Genomic DNA, 18,737 nt, shown 5'->3' with positions numbered 1-18,737 from the left:
TGAAGCTGAAGAAAATTAAAACAAGTCCACAAAAACAAAAATACAACCCTGAACATATCCCACCTGAATTTGGACACCATCTCAAGAGTAAATTTGATGCACTGAACACTATTGACCGAAGACCAGATGAGCTGTGGGATGACACTGAGGAGATCATACGTGAAGAAAGTAGAAGGTCATTAAAAATACAAGAAAGAAAGGAAAGACCAAAATAGGTATCAGAAGAGACTCTGAAACTTGCTCTTAAACGTAGAGTAGCTAAAGCGAATGGAAGAAATGATAAAGTAGAAGAGTTGAACAGAAAATTTCAAGGGGCAGCTCAAGAAGACAAAGTAAAATTTTATAACAAGATGTACTACAAAGACCTGGAAGATAGAAAACCAAAAGGGAAGAACACACTCGGCGTTTCTCAAGCTAAAAGAACTGAAGAAAAAATTCGAGTTGCAATTTTGAAGTAATCTATGGGCAAAACATTGAATGACTCAGGAAGCATCAAAAGAAGTCAGAAGGAACACACCAAGTCACTGTACCAAAAAGAATTGGTTGACATTCACCCATCTCAGGAGACAGCATATGATCAAGAACCAATGGTACTGAAGGAAGAAGTCTAAGCTGCACGGAAGGTATCAGTGAAAAACAAGGGTCCAGGGATTGACGGAGCACCAATTGAGGTATTTCAACAAAGGGATGCAATGCTGGAGGTGCTCACTTGTCTATGCCAAGAAATTTGGAAGACAGCTCCTTGGCCAACTAACTGGAAGTGATCCATACTTGTACCCATTCCAAAGAAATATGATCCAACAGAATGTGGAAACTATCAAACAACATCAATATCGCATACAAGTAAAGTTCTGTGGAAAATCATTCAAAAGCGGTTACAGCAGTACACTGACAGACAACTGCTGGAAATTTAAGTCAGATATGGACCAGCACGTGGAAGCAGGTATATCACTGTTGATGTCAGACTGATCTTGGCTGAAGGCAGAGAATACCAGAAAGATGTTTACCTATGATTTACTGACTATGCAAAGGCATTCAACCATGTGGATCATAACAAATTATGGATAACATTGCAAAGAATGGGAATTCCAGAAAGGTTAATTGTGCTCATGAGGAACCTGTACACAGATCAAGGGGCAGTTGTTCTAACAGTATTAGGGATACTGTGTGGTTTAAAGTCAGGAAAGGTATGCATCAGGGTTGTATCCTTTCACCATACCTATTCAGTCTGTATGGTGAAAAGATAATCCGAGAACCTGGACAGTAAGAAGAACATGGCATCAGAATTGGAGGAAGACTCATTAACAACCTGCATTATGCAGATGATACAACCTTGCTTGCTGAAAGCAAAGACAACTTGAAGCACTTACTGATGAAGATCAAAGACCACAGCCTTCAGTATGGATTACATCTCAACGTGAAGAAAATAAAAATCTTCACAACTGGACCAATAAGCCACATCATGATAAACACATCAGATGACAAAATGGAGGACAACCACATAGTATTGGGAATCATGGCCTAATCAAGTTGACACATATTTTTTGGGAACACAATTCAATCCATGATATTCCACCCTTTGGCAGCCAAAAATTCATGTCCTTGGCACATGTAAAACATATTTATCCCCTTGTATCACAGCAAAAAATCTTAAATCAACTCCAAGTCCAAAATCCAAAAATTCCTGTTCAGTGAAATCTAGAATACACGTTATCTGCTTCCAAAGTACAATGGCAGAACAGGCACAAGCTAGACATTTCCATTACAAATGGAAGAAACTGGAGGGAAAGAAGGCATAACAGATACCTAGCAAGTCAGCAGAACATATTAAATTAGCCCTCAAGGCTTTGAAAATAATCCTGTTCTCTGAGACCATTTACACAATGGCCCTGCCTTCCAGGCTCTAGGTATTGACCACATTCTCTGGGATCTGAGTGGAGGCCCCTCGGCTCTGGGCTTCAGCTCTGCCTTCCAGGCCCACCAGGACGGTGACTTCTGCTCCCTCAGCTTTAGGCACACCTTTCTCCTAGTCTATCTGAGTGGGGACTCTACCCTTAGAAACACCAGAGGCCATGGCTCCACCCTTTGAAACCCCAGAGGTCGTGGCCATACCTTTTTTGAGCCTAAAGCAGCTTGGCTTCCTGTGTTGGCCTCTTGGTCCTCGTGCCTCATGCCGCATCTGCCCTGCTGGGGCAAGTGTTCCAAAGTTCAGCAGCTTCACAGATAAGTGCCTGGAGGAACTTCCCAGGACAGGGGCCCCGGGTTCTAAGGACACGCTCTTTTCCTGGCACTGCTTTCTTGGTGGTATGAGGTCCCCCTGAAACCTAATGTTTTAAGTTAACAAATGTAGGTGAATTTTGCCTTCTACCCTATGACACTGCCATATTTTTAGTTCCAAAAACCTTTATAAAAAATTAGCCTGAAACAAGTGCCCCATTTATCCTTGGCTCTCCAGGGATGAAGATATTATCAAACCACACTGGGTATTTTGACACAACTGTAACTTACCTATTAAGAGGAAAGGCTTTCTTAGAAAACCAGTAGTAAGAATTCTGTTTGTCCTTGAACAAAAAAGTCACGGGACACCTGTGTTCGAGGCACTAAACAAACTGTTGGGGATACAGCTGTGTGCAGCTGTGAATTGATAATATTTGGGGGAGGAGGCTAGAAAGAGAAAGTGATTTTTAAAAATATATTTTATAAATTACATGACAAGGTTTTTTAAAAGTGTTTATTAAAAAATCTGTTGGGTCTATTCTTATAAAAACACATATTTTAAAATACACACATTTTCAAAATGAAATTATACCTTGCAACTTACTTTTTTCCCACTTAACCATTTATTTCTAGCATCCCCAGAGGATGTTCCTAGAATTTTTCAACTTCATCCCAGGAATTTAAAGATTGAGACTAGGGGTGGTAAACCAGTAAGCACCTGGCATATGTTTAACTGCTCCTCCTCCTCTGTCTGTACCTGGACTAAACGTTGGAAGGCTACCTCAGTTTCCTCATCTATCAAACAGGGATAATAATAACACCTACCTCATGGTGTTGCAGTAAAGATTATAAGATTAATCCATGCAAAGCACTTAACATGTGCCTGGCATAAATGTCAGCTATTTTTATTATGTGGTGCTCACCAAGATTAACATGTTCAACCCTATACAGCAGACAGTCATTTGGAATCAAAACACTAGCTCCTTGATAAGAAAGGCATAGGATCCATACAAAGGCCATAAAACGAATAACCAAACCCGTTGCCATAGAGCCGATTCTGACTCATAGCGACCCTATAGGACAGAGTAGAACTGCTGCATAGGGTTTCCAAGGAGCACCTGGTGGATTCAAACTGCCGACCTTTTGGTTAACAGCTGTAGATCTTAACCACCATGCCACCAAGGTTGGTTTTACTGATTGTCAAGGAGGAAACCTCATAAAAGGAAAGTTATACTATGCTTCTGTTTAGGAAAACAATATTGTAAAGATATCAATTCTCCTTAAATTAACTTATAAATCCAATGCAGTGGCTCTCCAGGGGACATTTAGCAATGTCTAAAGGAAGGAGTCCTGGTGAAACGATGATTAAAGTGCTCGGCTGCTAACAAAAATGTGGGCGGTTCGAGCCCTCCAGCTGCTCTGTGAGAGAGAGACGTGGTAGTCTGTCTGCTCCCGTAAAGATCACAGCCTTGGGAACCCTACAGGGCAGTTCTACTTTGTCGTACAGGGAGACTATGAGTCAGATTGAAGGCAGTGGATTTGGGTTTGGTTTGAAGACATTTCTGGCTGTCACAAATGCGGGGGCTGCTACTGGCATCTAGTGGGTAGAGGCTAGAGATGCTGATAAACAACTTATAGTGCACAGGACAACCCTAATAACGAAGAATTATCTTCCCAAAGAAACCCTGACCTAAAGCAATCCTTGAACAAATGGAGGAATACGTTGGGCACAAATAGCCAAGAAACTTTTTTAGGGGGAAGAAAAAGTAAGCAGAGATAATTGGCTAAATAACAAAAGATAATATCAAACCACAAAAATAAAACAGTAAAGTTCTGGTGTTGAGAATAGACAATTCAGTGAAACATAACAGAAACAGACCCAAGTATATAAAATATCTTGGTGCAAAAAATGTGTTTCAAATCAGTGGAGAAAAGACAATTATTCAAGAAATGATTTGTGGACAATTAACACCATATTTTATCAATTTTAAGAGCCAAAATGTTTCCCCCATACATCTACAATTGGAATGCATCTTATATTTCGTGTGGTTCTGATTTTTTGTGTGCTTCCTGAAAAGCTGTTATTAAAGTGTCAGCAAGTCTTGGACTTAGTACTACCTTAGATATAAGGCAATACAGTGTACGGAAAGTGGTAAGCATACTACATGCCACATGAAACATTTCAGATAATTAAAGAACTAAATGTTAAGAATGAGATGGTAACAGAACCATAATAAGACATAGGATAATAATGTTAGGATGGGAAAAGATCTTTCTAAACACCAAGACAAAGAAAGAAATGGCAAAGAAAAAGATGCATAAATACGTACATAAGCAAGACTACCTCAACAGCACAAACCATAAATTGCTAAATTTAGTGTAACCTCAATTTTTAAAGTGGAAGTTGACTAAATGATTTTAAAGTTATTTGAAAGCATAAACATGCTGTTATGGATTGAATTTTATCTCCCAAAAATGTCAACTTGGCCAGGCCATGATTCCCAGTATTGTGGTTGTCTACAATTTTGATATTTGATGTAATTAATTACCTTTTGTGTTGTAAATCCTAACCTTTTTGGTGTTAATGAGGCAGGATTAAAGGCAGTTATGTTAATGAGGCAGAACTCAACCTACAGCATTAGGTTGTTTATTGAGTTAGTCTTTTTTGAGATTTAAAAGAGAGAATCAAGCTGAGAAGAGAGGGACCTCATATGGCCAAGAAAGATGTGTCAGGAGCAGAGTATGTCCTTTGGACCCAGGGTCCCTGCACTGACAAACTCCTGGACCAGGGGAAGATTGATGACAAGGACCTTCCCCACAGCTGACTGAGGGAGAAAGCGTTCTCTGGGAGCTGGCACCCTGAATTTGGACTTCTAGCTTTCCAGACCGTGAAAGAGTAAGTTTCTGTTTGTTAAAACCATCCACTTGTGGTATTTCTGTTATAGCAGCACTAGATAACTAAGTGGTGTAGTGGGTAAGTGCTACAGCTGCTAACCAAAAGGTCGGCAGTTCAAATCTACTAGGCACTCCTTGGAAACTCTATGGGGCAGCTCTACTCTGTCATATAGGGTCGCTATGAGTCGGAATTGACTTGACAGCAGTGGGTTTTTTGGTTTAGGTAACTAAGACACATGTAAAACTAGCCAGAAAAATCCTTAAAAAGAAGAGAAATTTAGTTTCCTCTGCTTATAATTAAAACAGCATGTACCAATGCCAGAATAGAAAGTCTACAAGTAGACATAAGAATATAAAAAATAGTTTACTATTTGATAAAGGTAATTATTTCAAACCGCTGGGTAAAAAGGACAGATTATTCAAAAAATGATGTTGGGACAACTGGCCATCTGGGGAGAAAAAAATCAGACTGCCACTATACCCTTTTTTTGAAACTAATTCCAGGAGTAAAGAATTAAATGTAAAAAAATGAAACCATATAAGCACAAGAAGAAAATATAGGTCATTATTCTTATCATCTTCAAATGAAGAAAACCTTTTTAATCGTGACAACAGAGACAAAAATCATAAAAAGAAAAGAACTGACTACATAATAACTTAAAACCCTGTAAACAAAACCAAAAGAAGAATAAGAAGTTGGAAAAAATTTGTAAGACAGATGACAAAGGGACCTTTACTGTATAAATAGAAATTACAAACTAATAAGAATAATAACACCTCAGTAGAAAAATGAGCAAAGCATTAGAACTGGCAATTCACAAAAGAAGAAATATGAACAGCCTGTAAACATGTGTAAGATGTCCAGTTCCACTAGATGCTAAGCATACCCTCTGATCGCCAACCTCACTAATTGCTCTTCCTCCTCTGCCTAGACCTGGGCTAAATGTTGGAGGGCCCAAATGCTGGATGCTGTTCCCTATGGAGATTCTCAGGTCAGATGATGTATGTGCAGCAGTCAAGAAATCAAATGATGTACCCAAAACCCCGCTGCTGTTGAGTCGATTCCAATTCATAGCAACCCTATAGGACAGAGTAGAACTGCCCCATATAGTCTCCAAGGAGTATCTGGTAGATTTGAACTACCGACCCTTTGGTTAACCACTACGCCACCAGGGTTTCCCAAATGATGTACTGGGTTGGCAAATCTCCTACAAAAGACCTCTTTAAAGTTTCAAAAAGCAAAGATGTCGCTTTAATGACTAAGGCATGTCTGACTCAAACCATGGTGTTTTTCAATTGCCTTACATGCGCGTGAAAGCTGGACAATTAAAAGGAAGACAGGAGAAGAAGTGATGTGTTTGAACTGTGGTGTTGGTTAAGAATTTTGAATACAGGTATTCCCTGCTTTTTGCAAGTTTGCTTTAGGCCACTTCACTTTTACAAAAGACCTACAAAGACCTTCAAAGAGGATTTTCACTTTTATGGAAAGCAGAAATAGTATTCAGCTTTGTTTTGCAGTGAGTTGTCAAGGGGGCAACGGGCACCCTAAGCAGCAGCTTGATCAAACTTGTCCTTTCAAACTCCTCCGCCCTTACTATAACCACATTCAATCAAATGCCTGGTAACATAAATGCACCATGCATGGCAAGATCCCATCCTCTGTTGTTCCCTGCGCATTTCTCTAACTGTAGGACTCATCCCTCAGCATTCACAGTTAATATAAACCTTACTCTTCTGCGAGATTCAAACCCTCGCCCTTCAACCCAGCCCCACGTGCCATTGCCAACTAGGCTACCAGGGCTACCATCATTACCGCCACCACTTCTCAGCTTCCAGTGTGCTTGCTGTCTTCCCGATTTTGGTAAGTGAAACTACACTGTACATGCATTATTTCTACTTTATGTAGGCAGTGTATCATCTCTTTCTTGCTTTTACTATACGTTAGTGTTATCATAGATTTTATGTATTTTTTGGTATGATTTGGTAGGTTATTTTTTGAGTCTGAGAACACTCAAAAATTTTCTCATATAAATTAAGGGCAATTGCTTCTTTGCTTTATGCCATTTTGGCTTATGAAACGTTTCATAGGAATGCTCTACTTTCAGATAGTGGGGGAAACCTGTAGATCAGGGACTGCCAGAAGAATGAACGAATCAGTCTTAGAAGACATACAACAAGAATGCTCCACAGAAGCAAAGATGGCAAGACTCTGGCTTCCTTACTTTGGTCATCATGAAAGACCAATTGCTAGAAAAGGACTTCATGTTAGGTAAAGTAGAGCATCAGTGAAAACAAGAGAAACCTTCAGTGAGATGGGCTGACACGGTAGCTGTAACAATGGACTCAAACATACCAACAATCATGAAGATGGTGCAAGACTGGCAACACTTCATTTTATTTACATAAGGTAAGGAGCCCTGGTTGCACAATGGTTAAGTGCACGGCTGCTAACTAAAAGATTGGTGGTTCTAACCCACCAGCCTCTCTGCAGGGGGAAAAGACCTGGTGGTCTGCTCCTGTAAAGATTACAGCCTAGGAAACTGTATGGGACAGTTTTACTCTGTCATATAGGGTCATTCTGTGTCAGAATCAGCTCAACAGCCTACAACAACAACAACATATATAAGGTAGCCATGAGTCAGTGTCGACTTGACAACTAACAACAACGTGCTAATGACACTGCTCGTCTGCCTGTGGTAGCTTGCGTGTTGTTATGATGCTGGGTGTTATGCCACCTATTTCAAATATTAGCAGGGTCAGCCATGGTGGACAGGTTTTCAGCAGAGCTTTCACACTAAGACAAAGAAGAAAGGCCTGGTGATCTACTTCTGAAAATTAGCCAAGGAAAACCCTATGGACCACAGCAGACTATTGTCGGATATAGTGCTGAAAGTACACAGTGGCTACAACAATGGACTTGAGCACACTAGGGATCAGGAAGATGGTGCAGGACTAGGCAATGTTTCTTTCTGTAGGTCATGGGGCTGCCATGAGCCAGAGCTGACTGGACAGCAACAACGATGTGCTAATAACACCAAACTTTTGTTTCCAGTCAGGACTCTTCCTCTGGTCTCCAGACCTGGAACAAACTGTATACCTGGCATCTCCTGTTGGCTATTCCACTGGCATCTTAAACTTAACACCTTCAACACCAAACTCTTGAATCTGTCTTCCTGATCCTGTGCCTCCCCCAGTCTTCTTCATCTCAGTGAATGATAACAACATGCAACCAATTGCTCAGGCCAAAAATCAGGACATTATTCTTGATATTTTCCTTTCCCTTGTTTTCTACATTCAAATTATCGGGACATGCTGATTTGATTTCCTAAGTATCTACCACATCCCTCAGCTCTCCCAGTCTGCACCACCATTCTAGTGCAAGCTACAGTTATTTCCAGCCTGGACTACTGCAGCAGCCTCCTAACTGATCTCCCTGATTATATTCTTAGTCTGTTATAGCAGGGTGACCATACTTCCTGGTTTATTTGGGACAGAACCAGTCGCTACCTGTTGCTTGGCACATTGTCTGATTAGCGCCCCCTTTCGTTGCAAAAGGATCCCCATTGGATGGTAAATTATATGGTCACCAACCTTACAGTCTTTTCTTCTCACAGCAGCTAAAGTCACCTTTTAAAAATGTAAATCAGATCATACCATTCCCCTGCTTAAAACTCTCCAAAGATTTTTTTCTTAATAAAATCCAAATTCTTTACTGTGACCTCGCTATGTTTGCTGCCACGGAGTCGGCCTCTGATTCATGGCAATTTCATGCACAATGGAATCGGACTGCTGTGATCCATAGCGGGTTCTCTGGCTGATTTTTTGGAAGTAGATCACCAGGCCTTTCTTCCTAGCCCATCTACTTCTCATCTCTTCCAACTCTGCCCTTTCCTTATTACATTCCAGCCCCATTGGCCTTTTGTTTCCTCCAATAAGTCATGTTCATGTCCACCTCCAAGTCTTTGCACTTGCTGTTCTCTTGGCTGCTACCTTATTCCCCTAGATCTTCTCATAACAAATTTGTTCTGTCATTTGGGTCTCAGATCAAATAGTCTTCAGAGAGGCCTTCCCTGAAAACGCAATCTAATGATCTTGACCCCAGCCAAGTCACTCTACTATATTGTTCTTTTATTTTTAGCTTATTATCTATCTGTAAAAATGGTGTGGTGGGGGCATCTGACCTCTAACTTCAGGAGAGGGAGAAGAGAGAATCAAGATCAATAGCCCAAGGCCGATTCCTATGAGGTGAAGGTCAAACTTACCTCCACCCTCCAACCTTTTTACCAATTCTGACACCAGCTGTCCCTCCCACAGCACTCTATTTCTTTGCTGGGTCCAATAACTCGTTGTAATGGCCACGCAAAACTCAGACAATACTTATGATTATGGGGTTTATTAGGGAAGTTAACAGGTTACAATTCAGCATCAGGAATGACTCAGGATACCGTTCTTTGGTCAGGACAGCTTCTCAGCTGTGCCCGCAGGCAGGCTTCACAGGTCTCTTGGGCCGGCCTGGCCTCTGCCCACCTCAGGCAAGTGTTATAAATCCTTTTAGCTCTGCCAATAAGTGCCTGGTGGCACCCCACTCTGCCAGTTAGCTTTGGCCCCAAGGCACTTAGCTCTCTTACTCCGGATCAGCAAGCCTAGCTCCGCCAACCAGTGCCCAGAGGCACCCCACTCTGCAAGGAAGCCTCCTGTCCGAAGGCGCTCAGCTCTCCCTCTCTGTGAGTTGGCACACTCACTGTAACCACCTTGCTCTGTGGGCCAGGAAGCCTACTGTGCCATCTCATCCTGATCTACTGGTTCTGATGCTGCCGTTTCTCTGCAGCTGCTTCTCAATGTCTTGTACCATCTCTGGTGTTACAGCTCTCTCTCTGGCTTATAGGTCTAGGAAGTTCTCAGCACAGGGACCTTGGGTCCAAAGGATGCACTCTGCTCCTGTCTCTTCTTCTTGGTGGTAGTGAGGTCCCACCCTGCTCTGGAATTGGCTCTTTTAAGCCTAGCGGATGGTAAAACTAACCAATACCCTCGTTAGGGTTCCATACAACTTATTTGCATGGTCTCACTCCAACAAGGGTGTCATGCACCTTATCTGCATTATTAGCAAGCTGTCCAATCCCCTTGGTGGGCCACGAGCACCTTATTTGCACAGTCCCACCCAATCATTTGGCAGAATTTAGATCATGGCAAGAAAGGCCATATAAAAGCCATCCATCACACTGCACTATTTCTTCCATCTAGAATGTAGATGCATTGTTATCTTGTTTATAGCTGGCTTTCTAGGGTCAGAGTATGTATTCAATAAGTATTTATTAAATGAATGAATTTTAACCAAATTTAACCAAATTTGAAAACAAATTAAAACCATGATAGCTCACAGAATCTGACAATCAAATTAGCAAAGATTAAAAAAATGAAAATGCCTTCTTTTTCTTCTTAACATATTAAATTTATGTCATTGTTTAATGTTTGAGTCCCTCCACTAAAATGAAATCTCCATGAAGGCAGGGACTTAGCTATATTCCTAGCACCTAGAACAATGCCTGGTGTATAGTACCAAAAAACCAAACCCATGGCCGCTGAGTTGATTCTAACTCATAGCAACCCTATAGGACAGAGTAGAACTGCCCCCACAAGGTTTCCAAGGCTGTAAATCTTTATAGAAGCAGACTGCCACATCTTTCTCTTGTGGAGCGGCTGGTGGGTTCGAACAGCCAACCTTTCAATTAGCAGCTGAGAGCTAACCACTGTACCACCAGGGGTTGGCATATAGCTAAGTATTCCATAAATATTTACTAAATAAATTGATAATACCTACTGGTGGCCAGGTAGTGGATCATAGGCTACTGATGAGAATATAATTAATGTGCAATTTGTACAGGAAAAATTGGCAATATGTTTCAAAAGCCTTTAATGATGGGCATACCTTTTGACTCAGCAGTCTAAGAGGAATTTATCCTAAACAAACAAGTGAACAAGGGTACAAAGATTATTTATGAGGGACTTTCCCACTGGGTCATTTATAATCAAGAAAGTTTAGAAATAATAGCATGATATCTATTAACAGAAGATCATAAATAACTATACAGCTGAACAATGAAATGCATTAAAATATTGATTAAGATATGTATTTATTGGTATGGAAAGAGACCCAAAATATATTAAGAAAAAAAGGTAAACTAAAAAAACCCCACATGTATAACAAGACTTCATTTTTGCAAAAACATGTGTGGGTGGTCACATGGGTATGTACGGGAGCACAAGCGCATTAACAGACAAAAGTTTAGGTGGACGTGTATCAAAATGTTAACGTTGGTTATCTTTGAGTGGTGAGATTAAGGACAATTTTGATGTTCTTTATACATTTCTAAGTTGTCTGTCATTAGGTCAATCAAAATTAACTATCTGAACATGTTCTACTCTTTGTAAGTGGGAAAAAAAGCAATAAATATTATCACACACCTCATCAACTCAATGAAGATTAAAGGCCAAGCTAAGAATCAGAAGTTCAGAAACGTCAGCTGCACTATTGAAGATGGCTTTCTCACTTCCTGAATTTAAAAAAGTTGTATCCCCCTTTCTGAACCTCAAAGGCAACAATTACAAAATAGAAAAAAGAAAAAAAAAAAAAAACTTGTTCCTTTTACTTCATCACTTGCCATACTTGAGAAGGCTAGGCCCAGCTGAGAAGCAGCAACAAAAAGAATAGCAAAAGCTTTCACTTACGCTGGACACTTTCCTTGCATTGCCTTATTAAAAACTCATTAATAACCCTGCCAGGTAGAGAGTAATGTTCTCAGGCTCAAAAGCTGAGAGAGATGACAGAACGTCCCAAAGCTCACACAGCAGTTGTGTGAGGGATCTTGATTTGAACGGCAGTCTCTTGGACCTCAGCACCTTCAAGAAAGATAGACAAAGGCATTTTAGGCTTTATAACCTTGACAAGTCCCTTAATGCCTCTGATCTTTTACATGGTTTTCCTACCATCCTTATATTATCTGCAAGAAAGAGGAGATCAAGCTTGGCATTTTTAGAACGCTGAAGTAAATATTTGAAGAATCAAGATTTAAATTGGCCCTTCATATCTCTTCAACTCAAAAGGCTCAAGGTCAAAATGCTTGATTGAGATGGCTGGGGGGACGAAAGCAGTGAGAGGGTGTCCCCACATATGTGTGTGCAGCACCAGAATCAACACCATAGACTGGATAAAGATGGCATCTGTGCACTGAAGAAGAAAGCTGGAGCAGGATGAAGGAAGACAGATAATACCTGGGAGGAAAGGAAGCAGGTAGGAAGAAGGACAAAGCTAAAGGGAGACTGAGAGAAGGGACAATAAGAAAGAGGAGAAACTAGGAAAAAAGTAGGTGGTGATTTTTAACTCTATACTTTTTTCTTTGATGACCCCAGTCACTATTGAAGAACTGACACATTTGAATTACAGTGTTAGTGAAGAATTTTGAATATACCATGGACTGCCAGAAGAACAAACACTATCTGCAGAGTACAGCCAGAACATTCCTCAGAACCGAGGACAGTGAAACTTCACCTCGCTTACTTTGGACATGTCATCAAAACCAAAAACCAAACCCACAGCCATCAAGTCGATTCTGACTCATAGCGACCCTATAGGACAGAGTAGAACTGCCCCATAGAGCTTCCAAGGAGTGCCTGGCAGATTTGAACTGCCGATCTTTTGGTTAGCAGTTGTAGCACTTAACCACTACGCCACCAGGATTTCCAGACATGTCATCAGGAGGGGCCAATCTCTGGAAAAAGATGTCATGCTTGGTAAAGTAGAGGGTTAGCAAAAAAGAGGGAGCCCCTCAACAAGATGGATTGACACAGTGGCTTCAACAACGGGCCCAAACATAGCAATGATTATAAGGATGGCACAGGATGGGGCAACATTTAGTTCTGTTATGCATAAGGTCACCATGAGTCGAAGGTGATATATTCAACAAATCGTTTTTGTTATATATGAGGTCGCTGTAAATGGGTGCCAAACAACAATTTTTTCTTCCCACTTTTTTTCTCTATATACTCTTTTCCTTCACGATCTCAGCCACTATTAGGGCTTAAACCGTCCTTTCTATTTAGATGACTGCCAAATCTCTCCAACCCTGACTTTTCTCCAGAGTTCCACTTCCACATATTCACCTCCTGGCTGGCCATCTCCATCTATTTCCACTTCCCATTAGCACTTAAAACCCAGTAGGTCAAAACTGAATTCGGCATCCCCTCCACTCCAGGATTGCTCCTAATCCTATACTGGCTCTTATTTACCAAACAACCGCCTGAACTGCACTCTTTCCCCCACCCCTTCAATCATTCTTTCATCCAACAAAGATTTATTGTGTATCTATTATGTCCCACACACCCTGCTTCAGCATTGGGCACATCTACTCACTCATCAAGTCCAGTCACTTCTACCTTGAAAATTTCTTGTGTCTAGCCAAGTCAACTACATTTTTTACTGAGATTTACTGAGACTCCCTCTTGCTTGACCCGTGGCAATGCAACACATAACTGGTCTTGCATGCCATTCATTCTATAGCGATCACCTAGCACTAAGCATTGTACCTGGGACACAGAAGGGGCTCAAAGTGGAGGCTTTGGAACTGAAAACCAACTGGAAAGGGGCTAGGGAGAGCAGAAGCTAGGAAATTTGTCTTGGAGTGTTTGCATATGAAGCACACACAGTGTTTTACTTAAACTGTATGTTACAAATCTATACGAATAAAATCAGTCTGATAATTCTTTTATTTTTTATTTCTGGAGCATGGTTTTGGGAGGCTGGGGAGATTACTGTTGCTGAGTCTCCTGATAGAGAAAAAGCCTGCACACCTACCACTCCTGAAGTAGCTACTCAATAAGTATTTGTTGAATATATGACCTACGACATGGACGGATTATAAGCGTTGTGTTTTCTATTGTACCTCCAGCCCCTAGAACATCTGGTCCATAGTAGGGGGTTCAATAAACATCTGTGGAGTATTCTGGAAAGGCAGGAACCATAGATGTTTTATGCGCCACCTCAGAAAGAAGGACAAAGCTGAAGGGGCCGGAGGGAAAAGGAAATAGTGCACGCTGTTTTCCTCCCTATCCTCTTGGTGCTTCCTACATGGTAAATGTTTGCTAAGACGAATAAATCACTCTCCTGCACAACTCTAAAATCGGGCCCCAAGCTCGGCAGCCAGGCCCTGGAGCACCGCCACCGTCTGGCCCAGACCCAAGCCGCCCTCCCTCCCTTCCAGCCTGCACACATCTGTACCCACCACAGGCCAAACAATGACACGCTCCGCTTCCCGGCCTCGCGGTCTGGGTCCGGGCTGTTGCCCCGCCAGACCCCCAAAGCCCCGGGCCCGCCGCGGCCCCCCTGCCCAGGCTCAGGGGAGGTCCGCGGCCGGGCCTGTGACCGTCGCCTGCTGCGGGCCCTGGCACCTCTCGTCCCAAGCGCGCAGGACGTTGTCCATGTGCTCAGTCGCAGCTCGCCAGACCCAGCCGGCTCGGGCTTGAGCGCTTAGCCCGGGAGGCCTGGCCGCCCGGCTCGGCCTTGCAGCGCTCCGCAGGGCCCGAGAGGCCGGGAAGGCGGCAAGGCGGGACGCGGCTGCAGCTGTGAGGCGCCAGGGGGCGGAGGGCCGGCCGCGAAGAAGCGCAGCCGAGGGAGAGGGCGCTCCGACCGCGGGGGCTGGGCGAGCGGCGGCTATCTCACTCACCACGGTCCGGCGGGGCAGCGCGCTGGGGGTCCGGGAAAGGGCTCGGCGGATCCTCCGTGCCCGAGCCGAGCGGGGTCCCCCGGAGCTCTCAGAGCCGCTGTCGTCCGAGATCACGATGAACTCCTCCATGGCTGCGGGCCCTGGCCGAGCCAGCGCGCTGGCAGCCGGCGACCCAGGCGGCAGCGGCAGCAGCGGTGGCGACTTCGGTTCCTGCTGCTGAGGCGGTGGCGCCGGAGGAGACAACCCGAGCCATCACCCCGGCGGCCCCGCCCCGATCCCCGCCCCGATCCCCGCCCCCGAGGCCGGCTCCCGAGGCCCTTCGCTCCCACCCCCCGAGCCCCGCCTACGGGCGGTGGGCCGTGAACAGCCGGTCAGGGCCGCGGTCACGGCCGCGGTCACGGTCGCTGACTGTGCTCTGCAGCAGCAGAAGTCTTCCCTCCCCAGGAAGGAAAAGAAAAAAGAGAAAGTCAAGTTGCAGTCGGCTTGGGCCGGTATCGGAAGGCAGGCGGGCGGGGCGCGAGACTGCGAGGGCTTCCCCAGCTGCTTCCAACTGACTGAAGTGTGAAGTGAGGTGTCATCTAGCCTAATCCTGGCCGAGGTGTGAACAGGCCAGGCCTCTGTGACTGAGAGGGGAGAGGGGTACTGGAATATGAGTGACCTGGCCTCAGACCAATGGAGCAGAGGGGCACTGGAATGTGGGTGACCAGGACTCCTCCAACATCCGAGGGTGGGTAGCTCTGACGGAGTAGAGGAGCCCCCAACGTCTGAGGGTGGCTGACCCAGGCCCTGACTGATGGGGAAGAGAGGTCCCAAATCTTGCAAGTGTATGTGTAAGATAAATTTCTGTAAGTGGAATTATTGGGTCAACGACAGAGGTGGGGGGCCAGTTAGAGAAGATCATTTACCCCCAGGTGCAAGTCCATGACTCCAGACAGGGCCAGTGTTGAATCACCCCGCCCCCTCCATCGAGGAGCTTGGGGTGGGAGGTGGGGGGAGTGCAGACTTAAGAGATTGCCCCTGGGCACTCCTTACATTCACTAAGCCTCTGGTCAAAGGCTACGTTTATTTTGTTGTTTTGATAAATTTACCCTCCTAAAAAAAAATTGTACCAATTTACAGTCTCACCAGGAATATAGTCTTTCAGGAATTTAAACAAGAAGTTCAGAGTTGTTCAGTTGGTAGCAGGATCAGAAGCTGGAAAATGCACAAAGAGAAGCTTTGCACTAGTAGAGACTATGAATAATTAGATATTATGAATAAACAGAACTTATAAAGATGAAAAAAAGTATACTGAATGGAAGAAGTGGTAGGTTGTTGGTTGGTTGCTTGTAGGGCAGAAACATTAAAATCAAAGATAGGACCTGTGTTACAGTAAATATGGGATATTTAGGCTCTAAAAAGTTGGCAAAATGTATTAACAGATCTGAAGAAAAATGTCTATCAGAAGTGGGGTTAGTTCCTAAATGAAGGGTTATCCTCTCTCTATCTCAGCACTGCCTAGTGCGGTGGGGTTCTCAGACTTTAACAAGTATCAGAATCACCCAGAGGGCTTGTTAAAATAGATTTTAACCCCCACCCCAGAGTTTCTGATTCAGTAGGTATAAGTTGGGGCCCAATAATTTGCATTCCTAACATGTTCCCCAGTCCCAGGGTGATGTAAATGATTAATGCTAGTCTGCTACCTGGAAGATTGGAGGTTTGAGTCCACCTAGAGGTGCCTCGGAGGAAAGGGCTGGTGATCCACTTCTGAAAACCTCTATTGAAAACTCTATGGAGGACAGTTCTACTCTGACGCATAAGGGGTACCATGATCAGAATTGACTGGATGGCAGCTGGTTTTTGTTTTTTTTTAAACATGTTCCCAGACGAAGTTGATGCTGCTGGTCTGAGAACCGCTGGTCTAGTGCACAGAGAGCTTATGGCTAACAGACTTTAGATGGTCTGGTCCAAAGGGTGCGATCATCCTTGTTGTTTTCACCTAACGCAACTAAACATTTAATTTATTTAACTTTCTCTTTGAAACACACTGTATTCCCTAGGCTTCTGTGACTCTGTACTCATTTCCTTCTACTTCTCTTACCACTTCTATTCAGTCACTTTAAACCCATTGCCATCAAGTTGATTCTGACTCATAGCGACCCTGCGGGACAGAGCAGAACCACCCCACAGGGTTTCTAAGGAGTGGCTAGTGAATTTGAACTGCTGATCTTTTGGTTAGCAGCTGAGCTCTTAACCATTGCACCACCAGGGCTCCATTCACTTCCTTTAGTCTGTTCCTATTCCTTGACCCACTCCTTAGATCTTGATGTTCTTCAGAGTTCTGACTTTGGTCACCTTCACACAGTCTACCTTTTCCCTAAACAATCTCAACTATTCCCATGGCTTCAGCAATCTTTTTTTTTTTTTTTTTAATAATTTTTATTGTGCTTTAAGTGAAAGTTTACAAATCAAGTCAGTCTCTCATACAAAAACCCATATATACCTTGCTACACATTCCCAGCCTGCTATCTCCCTCCACTCTCTCTTTTTGTGTCCTTTTCGCCAGCTTCTAACCCCCTCCATCCTCTCATCTCCCCTCCAGGCAGGAGATGCCAACATAGTCTCAAGTGTCCACCTGATCCAAGAAGCTCATTCCTCACCAGTATCCCTCTCCAACCCATTGTCCAGTCCAATCCCTGTCTGAAGAGTTGGCTTCGGGAATGGTTCCTATCCTGGGGCAACAGAAGGTCTGGGGGCCATGACCACCGGGGTTCTTCCAGTCTCACTCAGGCCATTAAGTCTGGTCTTATGAGAATTTGGGGTCTGGAAAAAAAAAAAAATTTTTTTTTTTTTTTAATTCCACTGCCCTCCTGCTTCCTCAGGGGTTCTCTGTCGTGTTCCCTGTCAGGGCAGTCATCAGTTGTAGCAAGGCACCATCTAGTTCTTCTGGTCTCAGGATGATGTAGTCGCTGGCTCATGTGGCCCTTTCTCTGTCTCTTGGGCTTGTAATCACCTTGTGTCCTTGGTGTTCTTCATTCTCCTTTGATCCAGGTGGGGTGAGACCAATTGATGCATCTTAGATGGCCGCTTGCTAGCGCTTAAGACCGCTGACGCCACTCTTCAAAGTGGGATGCAGAATGTTTTGTTAATAGATTTTATTATGCCAATTGACTTAGATGTCCCCTGAAACCATGGTCCCCAGACCCCTGCCCCTGCTACGCTGGCCTTCGAAGCATTCAGTTTATTCAGGAAACTTCTTTGCTTTTGGTTTAGTCCAATTGTGCTGACCTCCCCTGTACTGTGTTCAGCAATCATTTTTATGCTAGTGTCTCCCACAAGTTTATCTCCAGCGCAGCCCTGTCCTCAAAGTCCCAGTTGTATATATTCAAATATAGCTCATAGGCATCACAAATTCAATATGTCTGAAACTGAACTTATTCTCCCATTCCCCACCACCATGCACTCTTACCCTCAAAAAAGCCTGCTTCTCCTGTGTTCCCCGTCTCAGTGAGTGGTGGTACCACCAGCCAGCCATTGAGACACCTCAGTATTATCCTTGATTTCTACCTTTTCCTCAAGTCCTGTCTGTTTTACCTCTTAAATATCTCTTGCATCCGTTCAATTCTCTTGGCCTCCGCTGCTATGATTCTAGCCAAGCTAAGATCACCTCTGACCCAGTCTACTGCAGGTTCCTCCAATATGGCCTCCCTTTTTTTCCCTCTTTCCTTTCTCCACACTCAGTTGAAGTGACCTTTAAGGAAGTTTATAAATCTGATTTTGCTCCTTTCAGTGTCATCCCCAAAACACGAGAAACTTCTAAATATAAAGGCAAATATATATATAGAGAGAGAGTATATAAATTATGTAAATGATAAATGGATACCCTGGTGGTGTAGTGGTTAGTGCTACGGCTGCTAACCAAAGGGTCGG

The 18,737-nt window shown here is 43.6% G+C and overlaps 1 protein-coding gene across 2 annotated transcripts in view; it reads right to left on the bottom strand.

The window, feature by feature from the left end:
* Window positions 1-15,092, bottom strand: part of SIMC1 (SUMO interacting motifs containing 1) — an 86,257-nt gene extending 71,165 nt beyond the window's left edge. For both annotated transcript variants that reach the window (XM_049874364.1, XM_049874365.1), the window contains exon 1: window positions 14,829-15,092. In XM_049874364.1, the coding sequence (XP_049730321.1) occupies window positions 14,829-14,957 (129 nt within the window). In that variant the 5' untranslated portion in view covers window positions 14,958-15,092. The remainder of the gene's footprint in view (window positions 1-14,828) is intronic.
* Window positions 15,093-18,737: the final 3,645 nt, after the last annotated feature.

The sequence above is a fragment of the Elephas maximus genome, chromosome 2 (assembly GCF_024166365.1).
Source record: "Elephas maximus indicus isolate mEleMax1 chromosome 2, mEleMax1 primary haplotype, whole genome shotgun sequence".
NCBI lineage: Eukaryota > Metazoa > Chordata > Mammalia > Proboscidea > Elephantidae > Elephas > Elephas maximus.
This window is presented reverse-complemented; position numbering and strand designations above follow the sequence as displayed.